The sequence below is a fragment of the Rhodamnia argentea genome, chromosome 7, assembly GCF_020921035.1.
Source record: "Rhodamnia argentea isolate NSW1041297 chromosome 7, ASM2092103v1, whole genome shotgun sequence".
NCBI classification, from domain to species: Eukaryota; Viridiplantae; Streptophyta; class Magnoliopsida; order Myrtales; family Myrtaceae; genus Rhodamnia; species Rhodamnia argentea.
This window is the reverse complement of record NC_063156.1, coordinates 27,475,113-27,492,607: the sequence shown is the minus strand read 5'-3', so window position 1 is coordinate 27,492,607 and position 17,495 is coordinate 27,475,113. Positions and strand designations below refer to the sequence as shown.

General features: G+C 39.9%; 2 protein-coding genes across 7 annotated transcripts; both read left to right on the top strand.

Moving 5' to 3' along the window:
* The first annotated feature begins 475 nt into the window (after nucleotides 1-475).
* On the top strand, nucleotides 476-5,841 carry LOC115752022 (magnesium transporter MRS2-I-like). Of its 6 annotated transcripts, XM_048282501.1 has the most exons (12): nucleotides 476-737; nucleotides 777-1,061; nucleotides 1,185-1,214; nucleotides 1,390-1,534; nucleotides 1,730-1,851; nucleotides 2,076-2,150; nucleotides 4,284-4,508; nucleotides 4,583-4,627; nucleotides 4,787-4,831; nucleotides 4,972-5,001; nucleotides 5,142-5,261; nucleotides 5,351-5,841. In XM_048282501.1, exons 2-12 carry the CDS (start codon nucleotides 816-818, stop codon nucleotides 5,588-5,590), a joined length of 1,323 nt encoding a protein of 440 aa, XP_048138458.1. In that variant the 5' UTR covers nucleotides 476-737; nucleotides 777-815; the 3' UTR covers nucleotides 5,591-5,841. The 6 variants fall into 6 exon arrangements, 4 of the variants coding, with proteins under 4 accessions (XP_048138458.1, XP_048138457.1, XP_048138460.1 ...); XR_007199276.1 differs by having other exon boundaries at nucleotides 476-1,061; nucleotides 5,146-5,261; nucleotides 5,379-5,520; XR_007199277.1 differs by having other exon boundaries at nucleotides 476-1,061; nucleotides 5,146-5,261; nucleotides 5,351-5,487.
* A 1,136-nt stretch (nucleotides 5,842-6,977) lies between these two features.
* LOC115752021 (GABA transporter 1-like) lies at nucleotides 6,978-11,063 on the top strand. Its single transcript, XM_030690044.2, has 7 exons — nucleotides 6,978-7,423; nucleotides 7,975-8,097; nucleotides 8,872-8,966; nucleotides 9,086-9,272; nucleotides 9,372-9,502; nucleotides 9,664-9,879; nucleotides 10,603-11,063. Exons 1-7 carry the CDS (start codon nucleotides 7,225-7,227, stop codon nucleotides 10,996-10,998), a joined length of 1,347 nt encoding a protein of 448 aa, XP_030545904.1. The 5' UTR covers nucleotides 6,978-7,224; the 3' UTR covers nucleotides 10,999-11,063.
* Nucleotides 11,064-17,495: the final 6,432 nt, after the last annotated feature.

Sequence of the window (17,495 nt, the reverse complement as noted above, 5' to 3'; positions counted from 1 at the left end):
CCTAGACCGAACCAATCACTCCAATCTAGTCCGTTCCAAGAGCAAGTGGGCTGGTTCCTGCTTCCACAAACTAGAAATGACTCTTTTAATCCAGTTACCATTTCAAGGTGGGAATTGACCTACTCTTGAACCGATTGCCTCTAGAGGACATGTGGCTGATCGGTGGTCCTCAAGAAGGCAGGTCAACGCTCATCCGAGAAAGCCACCCAATTGTCGGTTGTCAATCGAGGCCCAACGATCGATAATCATAGAAGTTTTATATTGTTATCAAAGGAATTTTTATTTTGAGAATATAAATTTTGTGTCGTTTTGAAAAGTGCGTGTCAACTTAGAAATTCTTTGGAGAGGTAAGAAATAGATCTCCAAAAGAGAATGGTTGCGCTTCGCGACCTAAATTGATAGAGCGGAGAATAAAAAAGGTAAATAGTAAATGCACGAGTGCGCGAACATTTCGTGCCACAGCGGACACCTTTTGCCGACCGTGCCCCTTATCTTTTGGTAACTTCCAATCATCACGCGCTGCTTCCCACACTCTCACTTCACTAACTGCCGCTGCGCCACGCCATGCACCTCTCCCTTCCACAAACCACCACCACCACCACCACAACCCCATTGTCGCTCTCTCGGCCACTCCAGCGGCGACGCTATCAGTTAGCACAACGAGCCCCTCGAACCCTTCGCGAGATTCGCCGGTTCAGCCCGGGCTCTTCCTCTCCGCGCTCGCCCTCGGCCTCGCGGCGGTCCGGCCGTCGCTGCAGCGCGCCGGCTCCGGAGCTGCGGCTGAACGGGGAGAGGCTCCGGGGAGGTATCTAGAGATGGCTCCCGACGACGGCGCTACGGTCGCCGCCGACTCTCAAGCTCCGCTGAAGAAGAAGGCGGCGTTCTTTCGGAGCTGGATCCTGCTGGACCGCGAGGGGCGGAGCAGCGTGCTGGACGTGGACAAGTACGAAATCATGCGCCGGGTGGGAATCCACGCCAGAGATCTTCGCATGCTCGATCCCATGCTGTCGCACCCTTCTAAGATCTTAGGCAGAGAGAAGTTGATTGTCCTCAATTTGGAGGTAATTTATCTGCTCGGTGATGTGTCGCCGTCTTGTCCGCTTGAGTAGTTTTCCGGAGTTGCAGTCGCTGATTCGCCTGCTCTTTCCTTGTGTTGTTTCTTCTTGTTTTATTTGGAATTACAGCACATTAAAGCGATCCTCACTGCAGAGGAGGTACTACTGTTGTTTTCAGTTTGTGTATGATCGATCTTCTCCCTCCTTGTGAGCGTTCTGCATTTCTCTTCGGCGTTGGTTTGGCTTAATTAGTTTCTCTGAATGGGAACAATCCAGTTCTGTTTTGGGGAGATTGAGCTTGTTCGGTGAAGAATTGCTTTCTGCTTTTGTATAGGTGTTACTTAGAGATCCCTTAGATGAGAATGTCACTCCAATTGTCGAGGAACTCAAGAGGCGGTTGCCTGGAATCGGTCAGTTCCAAGGTGAAGAGGACGAGCAGCAAGAAGTGAACAATGATGCTGACGTTGGGGAGCAAAATGGTATCATGTTGCTGCTTCTAGTAGATGATGTTCTTTTGATAATTCGCCGATAACTAAATGACAATGAGATAGGATAAAGAGTGTTTGCTAATCACCAGCATTTGATTAGTTCAGTGATAGCTTTGTCTTTGTGATATTTGCCAGACAAGAAATTTCTTGATTTTGGGATGCTGGCCATTTTGCTATACTATGCAGAATTTCCTTTCGAATTTCGGGCATTAGAAGTTGCATTGGAGGCTATCTGTAGTTTCCTTGATGCGCGCACAAGAGAACTGGAGACTGATGCTTATCCAGCTTTAGACGAGCTGACTTCAAAGGCGAGCCTTTCTTGAAACCCTGTTTGTTTGCTTATTTTCTGTGGGAATTGACCGAAGAGTAAGTTTTTCATTCGACATGGTCTTGTACTATGACGTCTGGCGGGAGTATGCATGCTGAAAACTTGCTTTTCCTTTCCTTTTCTTCATCATATGGGTAGAGCAGCTCAAATATTTGGTCCGTGTTCCTTTTTATTTCTCTGTCTGTTAATACAAATAAGTTGCAGATTAGCAGTCGTAATTTGGATCGAGTGCGAAAATTGAAGAGTGCAATGACAAGATTGACCAATCGTGTTCAGAAGGTAATGAAGTTAGTGCATACATGTTGAGGTTCATAAGGTACTGCCCATTACCAAACAGTCTTATTCAGGGAAACGCTTATAGACTGCTTGTTCCCACTCCTGGCTGCATTGTCAAAGCGCTTCACAAGGATTTATGAGTTCAGTATTCCTATTGCATGATAGATTGTTAACTGTGATGGGTTGTCTTTCCATTGGATCGGAGTATCAATACTAGTAACCCATATATCACTTTCCACTTGATATATTGGCATTACCGATTGTTTTCATCAACCTAGTTTAGTCTATGTCAGACTTAAGTCAATTGTTACTGCTTGTGGTGACTTTCTTGGTATTACACACTAATCTCCACAGATTTAATCGGTGGTCTGCTACCACTCTTGCGACAGGGTAAACATACTTGTTGTTCTTGCTGTTGGAGAGGCATTTGATGTAAAATAGATGAATTCTGGAATAAAGGGTGCATTTTTTAAGAGTAAACTGTAAGATTTGTACTGCTATCACAAGGAAATAAATTACCTGCTAGGACCTAATGACCATTTAATTTTGGGTATCCAACTACTCTCTCTCTCTCTCTCTCTCTCTATCTGTATCTCTCTGTGAGATGAATGGCACTTGTTGCTAGTTTCAGTAATACTAAATTTTCCGGAGATGACTATGGGTTAGGCTATTTCTTTTCATCGTAACAAACAGGAAACTCAAGAAAATTTTCTGACACCTAGTGCTTTGAATTTCAATCCTCTTATGCTTTCTTAATATTCTGCTTACACAATCACATCTTCTTATACCTTTTTTTCTGCTTCTGTGCTCTCTTAATGTCTATGAATATTATTTGTCCCTCTAACTTACCAGCCTGAATTTTCTTAGGTTCAAAGATGAATACCAACCCAAGTAGCTTTACCAGATAAATGATTGGCTGACACTCTATCCTCCCAAAACTTATCCAAGAAAAGAAACCTAGTAGCAATATCAGAAAACCAAGTTGTCCTAATTGCTGTGTTCGTAGCACTCAATAAAAGATCCTCTCTTTTCTGCTATGGAATTCATGAAGAGGAATTTTTTGTTCTTGCATTGGTAGCACCCCATGCTTTTGAAATCACAAATGAGAAAAAAAAAAAAAAACAAGTAGCTTCTTCAAAAACAAAACGCAACTCTAGAGAATCAAGTTTGTGGGAATCAAATATAACAATGAAAATTAAAAGTTTGGTGTTGCTTCGGAGAATAGAAATCAACCTTTGCTTATTAAGGAGGGAGCTACCGCCGCATAAGTTAGCTGCTGTTAGAGGTACGAGAATTCCCCGGCAAATTAAGCATTGTAAGCATGGAAAATGCTATAGCCTCATGCTCTATAAGCAGTATGGATGGTTTGTCACAGAGTAGCTCACTGATATTTGCTTATCGCCGAGGAAGACATTATTTTTTTGCTCTTTATTGCTGCATATGAAGATATCTCATCTAGTAAGCTTCCACACTGCACCTCGTGCCTCAAATGCCAGTTTAACCGTCTATAGCTCCCCTGTGTTTGACTAATGCTCTCCCTGCAGAACCCTTTAGCTGTATAGGACACGGCCTTTCTAAATTATTCATTTGGGGCATCAATGGATATGGAATGAGGAATTATCTTGCTCAGTGCTGCACACAGGGGATTGCAAATGGATTTGGCTTTGACAATATCCCTGCTTGGCTGCACAGAACCTTTCCTTAGATTGTTTTCTTGAATTCAAGTAGCATTGCCTGCTAACTCTTCTGTAGTGATTAACTATCCATGACATATAGGAAATTTTCACCCGATCTCTCTATGTAACTACATTGTAGTGCAAAAATTTTAAGTGCAAATCATCTGCTCAACTATGGTACTAACTGCAAAAAATATACGTCGCATTTGATGCAGTCCATCTCCATCTTCATTGATATTGTTCAATGCTTTGTTCTTCCATTAAACATAATGGTGTGTTTTAATGGTTGTTTCTTCTATGCATTAAGTCGAGATCATCATCTACGCTTTCAATCAAACCATGACTGCGTTCTTTACATTATCATTTATTGCAGATAATTATTTTCGCTTCCATTTCCAGTGTCATTAACAGCCAATACTCAGTTAATTAAGACCTAACTTCAAGTGATATTGGTTTTCAGGTAAGAGATGAACTGGAAGAACTTCTGGATGATGACGATGACATGGCAGACCTTTATTTGTCGAGGAAACTTGCTGCAGGGTCTTCCCCTGTCAGTGGGTCCGGAGCTCCAGATTGGTTCTTTGCCTCTCCTACATCTGGCTCAAAGTTATCCAGAACAAGTAGGGCAAGTGCAGCAACAGCTCGTGAGGAAAATGATGTTGAAGAGCTTGAAATGTTGCTGGAGGTTAGATAAATGCTATCAGTGGTCTCATTTAGCTCATTGATGAGTCCATAAGTAAAACTGATGCTTTTCTGCAGGCATATTTCATGCAAATTGACGGCACTTTAAACAAATTGGCAACGGTATGCATCGTCATTGATATCTTGCATGAGTTCTTTGTTTCATCAAGTTGCCTCACAAATTCTCTTACAGCAATTTAAGGAGAATTTGTTAGAAGATAATTATCTTGGTAGACTAAACATTACTATTCCTTGAAGCTAATTCTTTATATTCTCTCTCAGCTGCGCGAATACATTGATGATACTGAGGATTACATCAATATTCAGATAAGCTTTTAGAGAATTTGGAACCATATCCACAACTATGTAACATGTAATCTGAACTATTTTTCTCTTAGTCACTGAACCTCGTTAGACTACATAGTAGTAACTAGTAACATTTCGATCTGCTTTTTGTCTTGTTACAGCTTGATAATCATCGGAACCAGCTTATACAGGTAGGATTCGCAAGATATGCAAAACTCCAGTATCCTCGAAAATGACCTACAATGGCAACCATGTTATCAACCAAATAAATCTCTGTTACACGAAAATTACATGTTCATTGCTAATTATACTAAATTTGAACTGGCCATAGCTAGAGCTCTTCCTCAGTTCAGGAACTCTGTGCTTGTCTGTGTATTCTCTGGTAGCGGCGATATTCGGCATGAATCTTCCTTACACGTGGAGAGAAGGTCATGGGTACGTCTTCAAATGGGTACGTAAGATCTGATCACCTTCATTAAGGAAGCCTGGTCCTTGAGTTTTGTAAAACAGATGCAAAACGCCATGGAAGGTTTTATTCAGGTTGATGCTCATTGGGGAAAACTCTCAGGTGGTTATTCTCGCTGGAGTTGTGTCTGGATCCATCTTCCTATCCATAATCTCCTATGCGCGGCACAAAGGTCTGGTTGGTTCTTGAAGCGATGCGATTCATTCGGGAAGAATCCATCCATCCAATGTGCCAGCTTTAGGACATTATGCGGATCACATCACCCTATTCATGTCCCACAAATTGTACCAAGACTAGTATTGCCGCGCCAATGATGTCCAAGAGATGGCTGAGATGGAATGGACGCATCTCTGCGGCAAAATTCACCCTTGCCTACATGTGGTTAGAAATTGGAAGCCATTGAAAAGTCCAAAGTTGTAATTGGGGACAGGTCAAGTGAAGATGAGTCGTTGACGTTGTACAATTTTTGTACGCAGGGAATACCTGTTGTAATGAAATTACATCCGAGGTTCGTTGATGACGATGCCACCGGGCAGTTGTTGATGCAAATACTAATTTTACAGCAGAAAGCCTTTTATATATATGTGTAGTGAGAGAAGGGGGCTGATTCCCGGTTGCTTGCTTCCTTGCTAAAACGGGTTCTTTCCAAGCAAATAGCATTTCCTATTGATTTGTCTCCAACATTTTGAAATGGGCCTGGGCTGAATTCTACGGAATTTTGCTAGCCATTGTGGAGAAAATATTGGGTAGTCCGTCCTCCTTTTTCACGTCAGCCATAGGTCATTCCATTCACTTATCGACACGTGGTGATCAGAGGAAAAAAAGTCAAAAGTGGGGCCCAATTGGACATAACATTAACGGTGAATGGGATGGCTTATGGTTGACATGAAAAAGTAGGACTACTTAATATTTTCTCACCATTGGGCTGCAAAATTGCACCTTTTTGCGAAATAGTACCGGCATACAACAAGAGACCACGTGTCGATATGTCATTTTTCAAAAAATAAAGAATCTTTATACGTCGGGACACGTTGTATATTAAATATATATTTCTATATATATATAAAATATCGGATAAACTTCTTCTTTTTCTTCTTTTAGGGATTTACTATTAGTTTTTTTTTTTTTATGGATGGGTATATTAATTTTGGATTGGCTGAACACGTGACTTAAGTTTACATATTTGGTAAATTTATATTTTGACCTCTAATTTATTAAAAATACTTAAAATTAATTCCTCGCATATAAAAATGGTATATCGAGATGTTAGAATCTTTTACCAAGAGTGCTAATCACTTATTTTTCCCGTTTTATAAAGTGTTGAAGAATGTCGAAGAGTGTCGGACACGACATGACATATAGGCTCTCAAAAAGTATTAGTGTTCCCTAACCTTTTTATAGGTCTAAAAAGGGAAAATTATTCTTTATCGGAAATTTCTGTTGAAATTAGCAATACTCGTAACTTTAATTTAGGCGAGTTCGTTTCTGTAACGGATCAACTTTTATTCACGTACCGTTCTTATTTTCAAATTATTCCACTTCACGACGGTGTAAGAATGTAATTTGTGCAAAAAAATCAAAAGAATGTAATTTGTGTAATTGTTTTTTTCCTTTTTAATTGGTAAAAAAACAAAGGCGGCGCTAGCGCGACACCCCTCCGGACTCCAAGGGCCACGTGGCCACGCTGCTCTCCTGTTCAACCGGGTCCTGGCGGCGCCGGTTTTCAGTCTCTGCCCCGTGTTCGTGTCACTGTTCATGAAATTCAAAAGCCAAGAGTGAAAGGCAGAGAGGCCCCTGTTGATCCAGCCAGAGTTGCGTCCTTCAGCTTCCACTGCAACCATCATAAGTCAAACCATTCGGAGCCACATAAAAGAAAAAGTGTCCCCGTTCAAATGGGTTCCTGGCGTTTCGTTCATCCGCCGTCCCAAGACTTCCACAACGCTGGGAGATGGTGTCGCAACCATCGACTCCTCCGCATTTCACGGTCGGCGACCGTGAAGAAGCAGCAGCAGAAGCAGAAGCAGCCGCAGCGGAGGGGGGGAGAGGCACGTGGAAGCACGCCGCCTTCCACGTGGCCACCACCATCGCTACTCCCGCTGCTTACGCTCCTTTGCCCTTCGCTCTCGCCTCTCTCGGTTGGCCTCTCGGTAGCGCTCTCGCCTCTCTCGGGTTCTATGTTTGTATTTTTGGTTTAATGCTTTTCTGGGTTCTGTTGTTTCTTTGTGGTGTTTGACCAAGTAAATTAATAAGAGTGATAATCATGGGGGGTATTCTTCGATTTGGGCTGTGGAATCTCTGTGTTTGTCCGGACGCGGACGACGACGAGGTTGGCGCGGATAGCACCTGTTTAACGTTTTCCAAATGAAGCAAATAGCACCTGTTTGATCTGGAGCTGGGGTGAATATCAATTTGATATCTTTAATTCCTATCCTTATGGGTTCTTCAGGGACGAAAGAGAACAAGAAGCTTAGTATGTTCAACCTTTGTATATTATCTTAGATATAAGTTAAGCACTGATGGCTTGGACGCTTGTTAAGCGAAATGCCTCGATCTTCAAAAGCATTGATTGCACGCATCATGAGAAAAACAATGAATTGCAATATTGAAATTTTGCTTGTCTCGTTGCTGGACTCTCTACGCCATCATTATCATCATCAAATTAGTTGAGATGTTAAATTTGGACTGTCGCCGGTTTTAGGTGTTAGTAGCCTGGTTGGTGCAACCCTGGCCACATGGTACTCCAGTCTATTGATCGCGTCTCTCTGGAGATGGAATGGGAAGAAGCAGGTCACATACCGTCATCTCGCCCGGAGCATATTCGGTTCGTGTTCCTGTCTGCTCTAACAGTTTTATTTTCGTCATATGTTGGTGTTTAGCGGGTAAAATCCCACTAATTCACCCTTAACTCTGTTGTTTGGTTTGGGAGTTGTCCTTTTTTATCCATTCTATCCTGGCATAGCTTACAGGGGCGTCATCTTTCCAAAAAGTAGTCTTTAAGCTCATCTTATTGGCTCTTACAGTGGATACATCGCCATGTCTATTTATAGAAAGCTTATTCTGTTATTGGTTGCAGGTGACTTGTCTAACCGACTGCTATAAAATAGTACATTTTTTTAGCTTCACGTCGATAATTTGGTGAATACTTATATCAGTGGCACATTATGTGATTAATTGTGAAGCTTTACCTTAGGAACATATTCTTCGTAGTCTGACTCTGACTAGATTTATCTCAAAAATCATAAGCGAGCACCCTAAATGCTGCTGCAAGCTAAATACAGGTTTGTTACAGTGCAGTTTATAGCTCAGAGGAGAAATGGATCTTGAATATCTAACTTCCACGTTTGAGCGATCACATGAATTCCTCTAGATGCTCTCAAATTTCAGCCATTACGGTAGAACTTAGGAGTTATTTTGCTGCTGAGGCATAATGACATGAAGGTTTGCCTTGAAAGATCCAAAGATTCCAAAGACATAAATTGTTATCCATTCATCGCCACTTAAACAGCGCTTGCGACTGGAGATGTCTTGTTTTTTTTTTTTTTTCCTCCTATTCACTTGTTTTTTGGACTTATTCTTTCTCTTCTTATTTTTATAGGTTCCTGGGGTTATTGGTCTGTTGCATTTTTTCAGCAGGTCGCTTCATTGGGAAACAACATCGCTATTCAAATTGCTGCCGGCAGTAGCCTTAAGGTTAGACAAGCTTTCCAAGCCTCTCTGTGGAAAACATGAATACCCCGTCTGTCGTTAGCATCAATTTTTCTCTTTCTTCCTTCTCACATTCTCCATCCTTCTGCATGTTGTTTTTCAAGGCAATCTATAAATACTATCAAAAGGACGGGACTCTGAAACTGCAGCATTTCATTGTATTCTTTGGAGCCTTCGAGCTTCTCCTCTCCCAGCTCCCTGACATCCACTCCTTGAGATGGGTCAATGCAATATGCACGTTCTGCACGATTGGTTTTGCTGGCACAACAATCGGCGTGACAATCTACAACGGTACTTTGAAGTCACAGCTATTACTCTATAGTACTCTCTTTCAGAGACTAGATGTCACATCATTGCATCCTTAGGTTGAGATTACCGGTTGCCATTCAGGGAAAGAAATCAATCGGGAAACAGTCAGTTACAGTCTGCAAGGAAGCTCCTCGTCAAAAGTATTTAAAGCCTTCAATGCACTTGGTGCAATAGCATTCTCATTTGGGGATGCAATGCTTCCAGAAATACAGGTAGAGCTTCTTTTACATATCGTGTGGTAAATTAACTGAGCTTCCTCTTTTCCTTTTGTTTTCTTAGTTCCATTTTCAAATGTGCTTTTTAGTCAAGCCTTGAAATGCTTTTGCTCTCGATTGGGGAAGTCGAGATTTAAATTGAGCCGTTCCCTCATCAGCATACCATGAGAGAACCTGCAAGAATGAACATGTACAAAGGCGTGTCAGCAGCGTACACCATAATCTTATTAAGCTACTGGCAATTGGCCTTCTGCGGGTACTGGGCTTTTGGATCAGATGTGGAGCCTTACATATTGGCTTCTCTGACAAATCCGGATTGGACGATCATCATGGCTAATATTTTTGCTGTGATTCAAATAGCAGGATGCTTTCAGGTAGGCCAAAGTATTTTTATGAATTGATAGTAAATGTTTGAGATTCTCTGTCGATTCGAAAACTTAGAATTCTCTGTGCATAACAGAGACCTCCGGGATTGTGAAGCAACAACTTAAGAAGGCATTAATCAAATTTTCTTAATGACCCTTACTGTATTCTGGCCATTCATTAGAGGGTTGCTTTAGATTTGGAGCTACCTTTATTAGCACCGTTTTCTTTGTAAGGATGCAAAGGGAAGGTCTTGCTGCTGCATTGGCAGTAGGACATGGAATTTTTCTTTTCCTATCTTCCACAAAGATCGAAATATGAAGTCTTTCTGTTAAATAGTTTTTACTTGGAAGGGAGCCGCCTGATTTTCTCTGCACAGAAAAGGAGATGAAGAAAGATGGTTATGTAGCTGTATGTAGTAAACCATTCTTCTAGGATGGTTTAAATGATTAGTAGCAGATTTTAATGACCGTTAAATGAGATAATCCTGTAAATGCCAGGACAAGTAGATGGATGTGAGCACAAATAGACCTCTGATATCTCGATAGTAAATGTCGGAATGTTGATCCTCTGGTAGATTTTCATACTTCGCGAATGCCATGACCAGTGCAACCAACTCATGTAAACTCGTAGGTTACGCTTTTTTGGTTCCTAGTTTTTCCCTAAAACATGTAATTTCGCTTCCTGCAATTACTTTTTGTACTTATTTTATAGTGATAAGTTTCTACATACAGATATATTGCAGGCCAACATACGCGTACTTCGAGGACAGAATGCTGCATGACAAGTATGCCTCCCATTTCCCGTTCAGCAATCGCTTCATCCGTCTGATTCTGACCTCCGTTTACATGGTCGTGATTACTCTCGTCGCAGCTGCGATGCCCTTCTTCGGAGATTTCGTGTCCATCTGCGGCGCGGTTGGCTTTACCCCGCTTGACTTTGTGTTCCCTGCCATTGCGTTTCTAAAGGCCGGGAGAATGCCCGAAAACTCGAAGCTGCGCCTTTTCATCCGAGTCTTCAACTTGGCCATAGCGACATGGTTCTCTGTCGTCGCCGTTTTGGGCTGCATCGGTGCGGTAAGATTCATTACAGAAGATATCAAGACGTACAAGTTCTTTCACGATATGTAAGTAAAAGTGAAATGTATAAACATCACACATTCTCTTTATTATAGAGAGGAATTTATTACAGAAGATATCCAGAAGTTGGCAGACTATTGATGAAATTTGATCTAATATCTCTCATTTTTCGTCTGATCAGTTTTTTTCCAATTTCTAATGCCTCGTTTCTTTGATAAACATGACTGATGAAAATTGATGATGTGATGATAACCAACCCCTCAATTGTCCAAAGTGGCATTTGGCAGCTCTAATCAGACGGTCCCAAATGCTTCCGCGTCTTTTATTAAGGTGCTCACAAAATGAGAGGTGCGTAGGATGTTTTTTTTTTTTTTTAAATTTGTATCCCCTTCTTTTTTTCTTTTCCATCGCCTCCCCATCCTTGCCATCGTAGTTAGGGGTGAGAAAAAAGAACCGACTATATCGGGAACCGCCCGGACCGAACTAGCTGGTTTGGTCCAGCTCCCGGGAGCGCCAGTTCGGTTCCCGGTTCGATAAAAACGGAATCGGGAGTCATCTTCTAGTTCCCGGTTCTAGGGATGAAACTGCCCATTTGGAATGCCTGGACAATTTTTTTTAGTTTTAATTTTATAACTTGCTTATCAGTGAGCACCACCACTTGGTCAAGGCCAAAGAGAATTGAAGGATGGAAGAATTTGCTTCTTTATGAGTAATTACGGCTATTTTATCGTATTAGTTGTCTCAATCAAAAGTCCTATGTAGGGAAAAGTACACTAGAAGTGCCATAACTTGTGTACGGCGTTCACTTAAGTGCCATAACTTTCAAAACGTTCACTTAAGTGCCATAACTTTAAAAAATCGTTCACTTGAGTGCTACGTCGGAGCAAAATCGTTCACTTGAGTGCTACAAGAACTTTTCCGGCGTGCCATGTCATCTTTTCGGCATGCCATGTCATCTTTTCGGCATCTAAAGTAACTTTTCCGACGTCTACAATAACTTTTCCGGCTGCCACGTCAGATTTTCTAGTTGCCACGTCAACATGGCACTCAAGTGAACGATTTTTAAAAGTTATGGCACTTAAGTGAACGTTTTGAAAGTTATGGCACTCAAGTGAACGCCGTATAAAAGTTATGGCACTTCTAGTATACTTTTCCCATCCTATGTACTTGCTCCCTCATCGCAATATAAGCAACTTCAAAACACAAATGGTCGAAGTTTGGACCGCTTGGGTTTGCTATCGCATCTGATGTAAAATTCCTAACCCATGGCTGAGCACGGTCCATGGACGCAAAAACAACCTCCATAATTTAAAAATCTTTGAAAAAATCATTTAAACTCTTAAATTATTAGGAAAACTTCTAACTATTTAAAATATGAATATGTATTTCAAGTACATGTGATCGGTTCCCAATGTCGAGATGAAAACGGATCCGATCGGGAATTGATCACCCCTAATAATAGTCACCCATCCTCCTCCCTTGCTCAGTTGTGAAATAACGTGAAAATTTATGAATCTTGTTGGACTTCAAATTTAACGCAATAAAAAGAATTACATTAGAACATTAGAGATTTATATAATTCGGTCCGAGTGTCAATGTTGGGAGCTCGCAATAGAAGAAGGTAACGGGAAATCACCAAAAGAGAGCTCAAGTCCAAACTTGTCAACATATTCAATTGGATTCCACTCAAAATCTTAACTTGATGAGTGAGTGATCAATTAATTGTTCCACACCACACCAATTTCTCCATTTGACACTTTTTTCTAACACAACTTACACATACATCCTAACAATCTCCCCCTCACATGTGAGCTTAGTGTTAGATAAGCTCCTCATTAATTCAAGTATTTTTTTTGTACTATCATAACTAAGCTTGAATCTTCATCAACGTCCACCCTCGTCCATAGTCTCTTTCTCCGGACTAAATCATGAAGGTTGTCATCAGGCACTCGTTGTTATACCACAATACTCATCGCCCGAAAACTGCTTTGGTCACTAAATTTTCCTTGAGGTATGTACCAAACATCATAACAGATCGGAGGCCTACCAATCTATCGTCGGATCCGATACCATTTGTAGGGAGTGCACAATAGAAGTCATACCTTCACCCGGGAGAGCGTTAAGAGAGGGCCCAAGTCTGAACCCTTCAACATGTCTAGTTGGACTCACATTTACTCACAAATTTAAGCGAATGGGTATGAGCCAACTAAGGTATATTAACTGCTCCACACTACACTAAATTTTCGAAGTGAGATTTCTTATAACACAACTCACAAATGTATCCTAACAGTCGGTACTTACTCCATATGAAGAGCCGGTCGCTAAGAAATCTATTATGAACCTTCAAAATGAAGAAATTACAATTGGTCAAGTGTTCTCCGATTCTAAATTACATCCAAAGAAAAACCGCAATAATATTTTACAATCTATGACATAGAAGTCACTAAAAATACTCATAGATAGAAAGCCTTGCACTCTCTTGTTAATTCTATTTTTATATGTATAACATTTGCATCCAAAATAGGAAACCACTATTAAGAAACCTACTTAATTTAAGATACCACTCAAATTAAGAACTTACTTAAATTAGTAAACAAACTTAGATCATGTGTTTTTTAAGGATCCAAATTCAATACATATTCTCAACCCTCTTTCTCTACAAAATTAACTCGGCAAAAAGACACCTAGAGTGTTAATATTTGTGTACGGCGCTCACTTTAGTATCGATTTTTTTTTTGGATCATTTAATTGCTAATTTTTGTTGAGAAACCCTTCCTTTTGAATATTTTGATTCCGACAAAACTATCCTTATTTAGAAAGAATCTGAGTAATGTAAATAAACTTTTTATTGCAGCAATGAACACGTGAATAAAAGCTTATATTATTCCAACCTTGCATTTAGACTCAAGGTGAATTTGTCACAAATTTGCTTCCGAGATAGTTAAAGTCTTTTATTTAGATGGAGGAAGATGTTGCCTCCGAAGACTTGATCTCGAGAAGATTTATGTGACACATCGGTAACGACTTTACCGAAGCTCAGAGTCATTGTCATAGTTTGTTCAGATTTAAAGAGTTTCTTCTTCCGAAGACAGTTTATGAATTATGTTCGGATTCTGCAATATCTTTAGGCCAGATTCCGAAGACCCAATTTTGGCGGGTTTCCGATTTGACTGCGTTATTTATGAAAGTCCGTAATATTTTATTTACATGATTATTTTTCAATCAGATCGGGAGAATAGTTTTGATTGGATATTACCTTCCATGAATAAGTTTTGATGAATATTTGAATCAACTCTACTTATAGAAACTAAGGATTTAGTTATATGGACAACTAAATCTAAAGGGTTCAGACTCTACTTCAACAACTACTATAAATTCCATGATACAGTCTCATTTAATCATAATTAATAACGTTCAATCAACGATTGAAGAGCGATCCTTTGAAGACCTGTCCAACGGCTAGTTTGGAGGTAAATGAGTATAAAAGGAAGATCCATGGTGACCAGCCTAGAAAAATCAAAACTTACAATTTCATAGTGCCCGAGTTATTCAAATTCACATTCTTGTTCTCGAGAGCTACAAGTTCTATCTTTGAGAAGTTTTGTAAGAATGATTGAGTGTGACATCTCTTGTAACCTTTTAAAGATTCATATAGTAGAATCCAATCAATCGGCTATCATCATGGGAGAGTGGACGTAGGCTTGCTAAAGCTGAACCACCATAACCTTTGCATGCAATTTTCTCTAACTATGAACTCTCTTTATTGTATTTAGATCTCTGCACATCATATTCTGAATCTAAATCTAAACCCTTTTAGTTTGGGTTTTGAACTTGTTTAAATTCCGCATTAAGTTTCAAAACTGTTCATAATTACCTATTCACCCTCTCTAGGTCATATTGCTAGATACAACCATTTCTTTGAAAAATAATTATTTGAGTGCCAACTCCGGTGAGCGTTTTCGAAAATCTCACATGGTGCCTACGTAGCTCGCCAAAAGAACCTAGTTAGCAATAAAAAATAAAAAAATTAATAAAAAATTCCACCTAATATTTAAAAAATTTAAAACAAGTAAAAACTAAAAAATAAATTAAAATTAAAAATAAAAATATTTTTAAAAAATAGCTAAATAACAAAAAAAAAGGTAAAATAAAAAAAAAGTTGGCTGCGGTGAGGGCACGCCCTTGGTGCCGCCGCCCCTCATTGCCGACAAGGGCCGGCAATGGGTGGGGGGCTGGTCGGCGGGGGTTGCTAAGCCTCGGCCAGAGGCCGGTGACCCTCGACGATCATTGGTAAGGGCAAGAAAGCCCTCACCTAGATCCGGGTATGGGTTGCAGCCCTCCCCGGATCGAGCGAGGGTTACCCACCCTCTCCCAGGCCTAGCCGCGGGCCGCCACTAGCAACCGACCCTTGTCGACCAGCCTTTGCCATTGCCTTTTTTACTTTTTATTTTTATTTTTTTTACTTATTTGTCATTTTAAGATTGAATTTCTTAATAAAAATTGCCACATGGACTTTTGTTAAATAAAATTTCCACGTGGATTGATTTTTTTTTAAATTCCCACTAAATGACATGTCACTAAAACTTTTTAAATAAAAATGATGTGTATATATTTTGGTCAAAATTGCTCGCCATTGGCATTAAATGATCTTTTTTTTTCTCTAATTTCACACTTAAGTGATCCAAAAAAATATATTGACACCAAAGTAAATGCCATATATAAATATCGAAACTCCAGGTGTCCTTTTACCCAATTAACTCTAGTTAGAGGCGAATAAAATTGTGCCTCACTAGCAAATACCTTTCCACCAACAAATTCTGGTTAGCACTTGGTGGGGAGAGGAATTGAGGAGAGTATGGCATCGAGAGCGAGCAATTCAATTTTGGGGCGGAGAGGAGCCCAATATCAATTGAAAGCTTCATGGTAACCTTGGAATTTCATTTACTGATTAAAAAAATTAATTAAAGCACAAATACCAATTGCAAACTAAACAATGCTTTGGATGTGCAAAATGCAGAGACAACCGAATAGAATTCCTAAAATTTATCACAAAAGTAAAATTGAATATTAAAACCTTTTAAAAGTATAATCAAGTCTATTTTTTGTCAAAAAAAAATTCATGCAATAAGTAGAATAATACTTAAGAGATACATAGAAGGCTTTCAAGCCTAACAAATTTCAAATAACTCCGGAACAAAGAAAATACCAGAAAGCATATAACAAAGAACATTTTGCAATTAAAAACACACTCGCATCCTTTAAAAACATATCCATCGTGATCATTATGGGGCCGATCAGCAGATTTAGTGATGAGACATGCCAAGATCTCCCACACCATTTACAATGGCTTGCGGTGCATATCTAGTTTTGTTCAACATCCTTGTCACCATCGCCGAGCAAGAACATCAACATCAATACATTGAAAGAACACATATCAAAATACCTATAAGAAACTCCCGGATCTATATATATAGATCTAGTTCGGGAGATTAAAATCCCTAAATTAAAACCTAAATCTAAATCGAGAGGAGAGAGCGGCCTAATCTCGAAAAGGTGGAGCCAGTCAACATCGAACAAAGCCAATGATTGTACCCAAATCAACAATTTTTCACCACCCCAAAAAAGTGGAGCGAAGTAGAATCTTGAAGATGGGGAGACATAGAGAGAATGAAAGGGAGGGTGAGAGGGAAAGGGAAAGGGAGTCTCAAGAAATGCTACTGGCGATGCTGGAGAGAGTGAAAGAAAGGTGATCATCCCACCCAAGAAGTACAATCAAGTTTTAAAACATATCAAATTGGTGCAATCATGGCTTTTTGTTAACATTGTCAATTTGTCTAACAAAAAATGTTAACGTGATATTTTTTAATTAATTTACGTGACTTTTTATTATTATTTTCTTCTCAAAATCTTGTTTAAATTAGATTAGAAACTAACAAAAGGTTAAAAAATTATTTATAAAACATATAGGGCCTCGCCAAAGGAACGCTGCTACTACCGGAGGGGTTGGCGAAGGCGAGGTTTGCTAGGCTTTGCTAGCCTAACGCTAGGCATGAGTGAAGCTCACTCAAATTTGGGTGATGCTGGTCCGAGCAAGGTCCAGCATTGCCCCGATATGGAAGCCGCCAAGCCGGATCTCGATGATGCCTCGATCGGAGCTGGTGAGGGCTAGCTATCATTGCCCAAAGTCGACGACCTCCGCCGACCAAGCGGTGATAGGCAGCAGTGCCCACTAATGGGGCCTTGCAATTCTTTTTCTTTTGTCGTGTGTTATTTCTTTAAATAAAGTTTTATCTATGTTTAGTTTTGTGATATAATTTACATAAGATTTGAAGAAAATTATAATTTAAAAATGCCACATAGGAGAGAGAATTCAATTTTAAAATGTCACGTCAGTATTTTTTGTTAGGCAATTTGACAATATTAAAGAAAAGATTTGATTGCAATAATTTGACAAGTTTTAAGATTGCATTGCACTTTTTTAAAGTTTTAGTATTTAATTGCACTTTTACGGCAAGTTTTAGCACTTTTAATGCACTTAGCAAAAAAAG

Excerpts from the sequence above, each read along its gene's own strand:
- LOC115752022 (XM_048282501.1), top strand. The coding sequence starts at position 816 with ATGGCTCCCGACGACGGCGCTACGGTCGCCGCCGACTCTCAAGCTCCG. Across the intron at positions 1,535-1,729 it reads TGACGTTGGGGAGCAAAATG|AATTTCCTTTCGAATTTCGG; the intron begins GTATCATGTTGC and ends TATACTATGCAG. Across the intron at positions 4,832-4,971 it reads AGGATTACATCAATATTCAG|CTTGATAATCATCGGAACCA; the intron begins ATAAGCTTTTAG and ends GTCTTGTTACAG.
- LOC115752021 (XM_030690044.2), top strand. The coding sequence starts at position 7,225 with ATGGTGTCGCAACCATCGACTCCTCCGCATTTCACGGTCGGCGACCGT. Across the intron at positions 8,967-9,085 it reads CTGCCGGCAGTAGCCTTAAG|GCAATCTATAAATACTATCA; the intron begins GTTAGACAAGCT and ends TTGTTTTTCAAG. Across the intron at positions 9,273-9,371 it reads CGGCGTGACAATCTACAACG|GGAAAGAAATCAATCGGGAA; the intron begins GTACTTTGAAGT and ends GTTGCCATTCAG.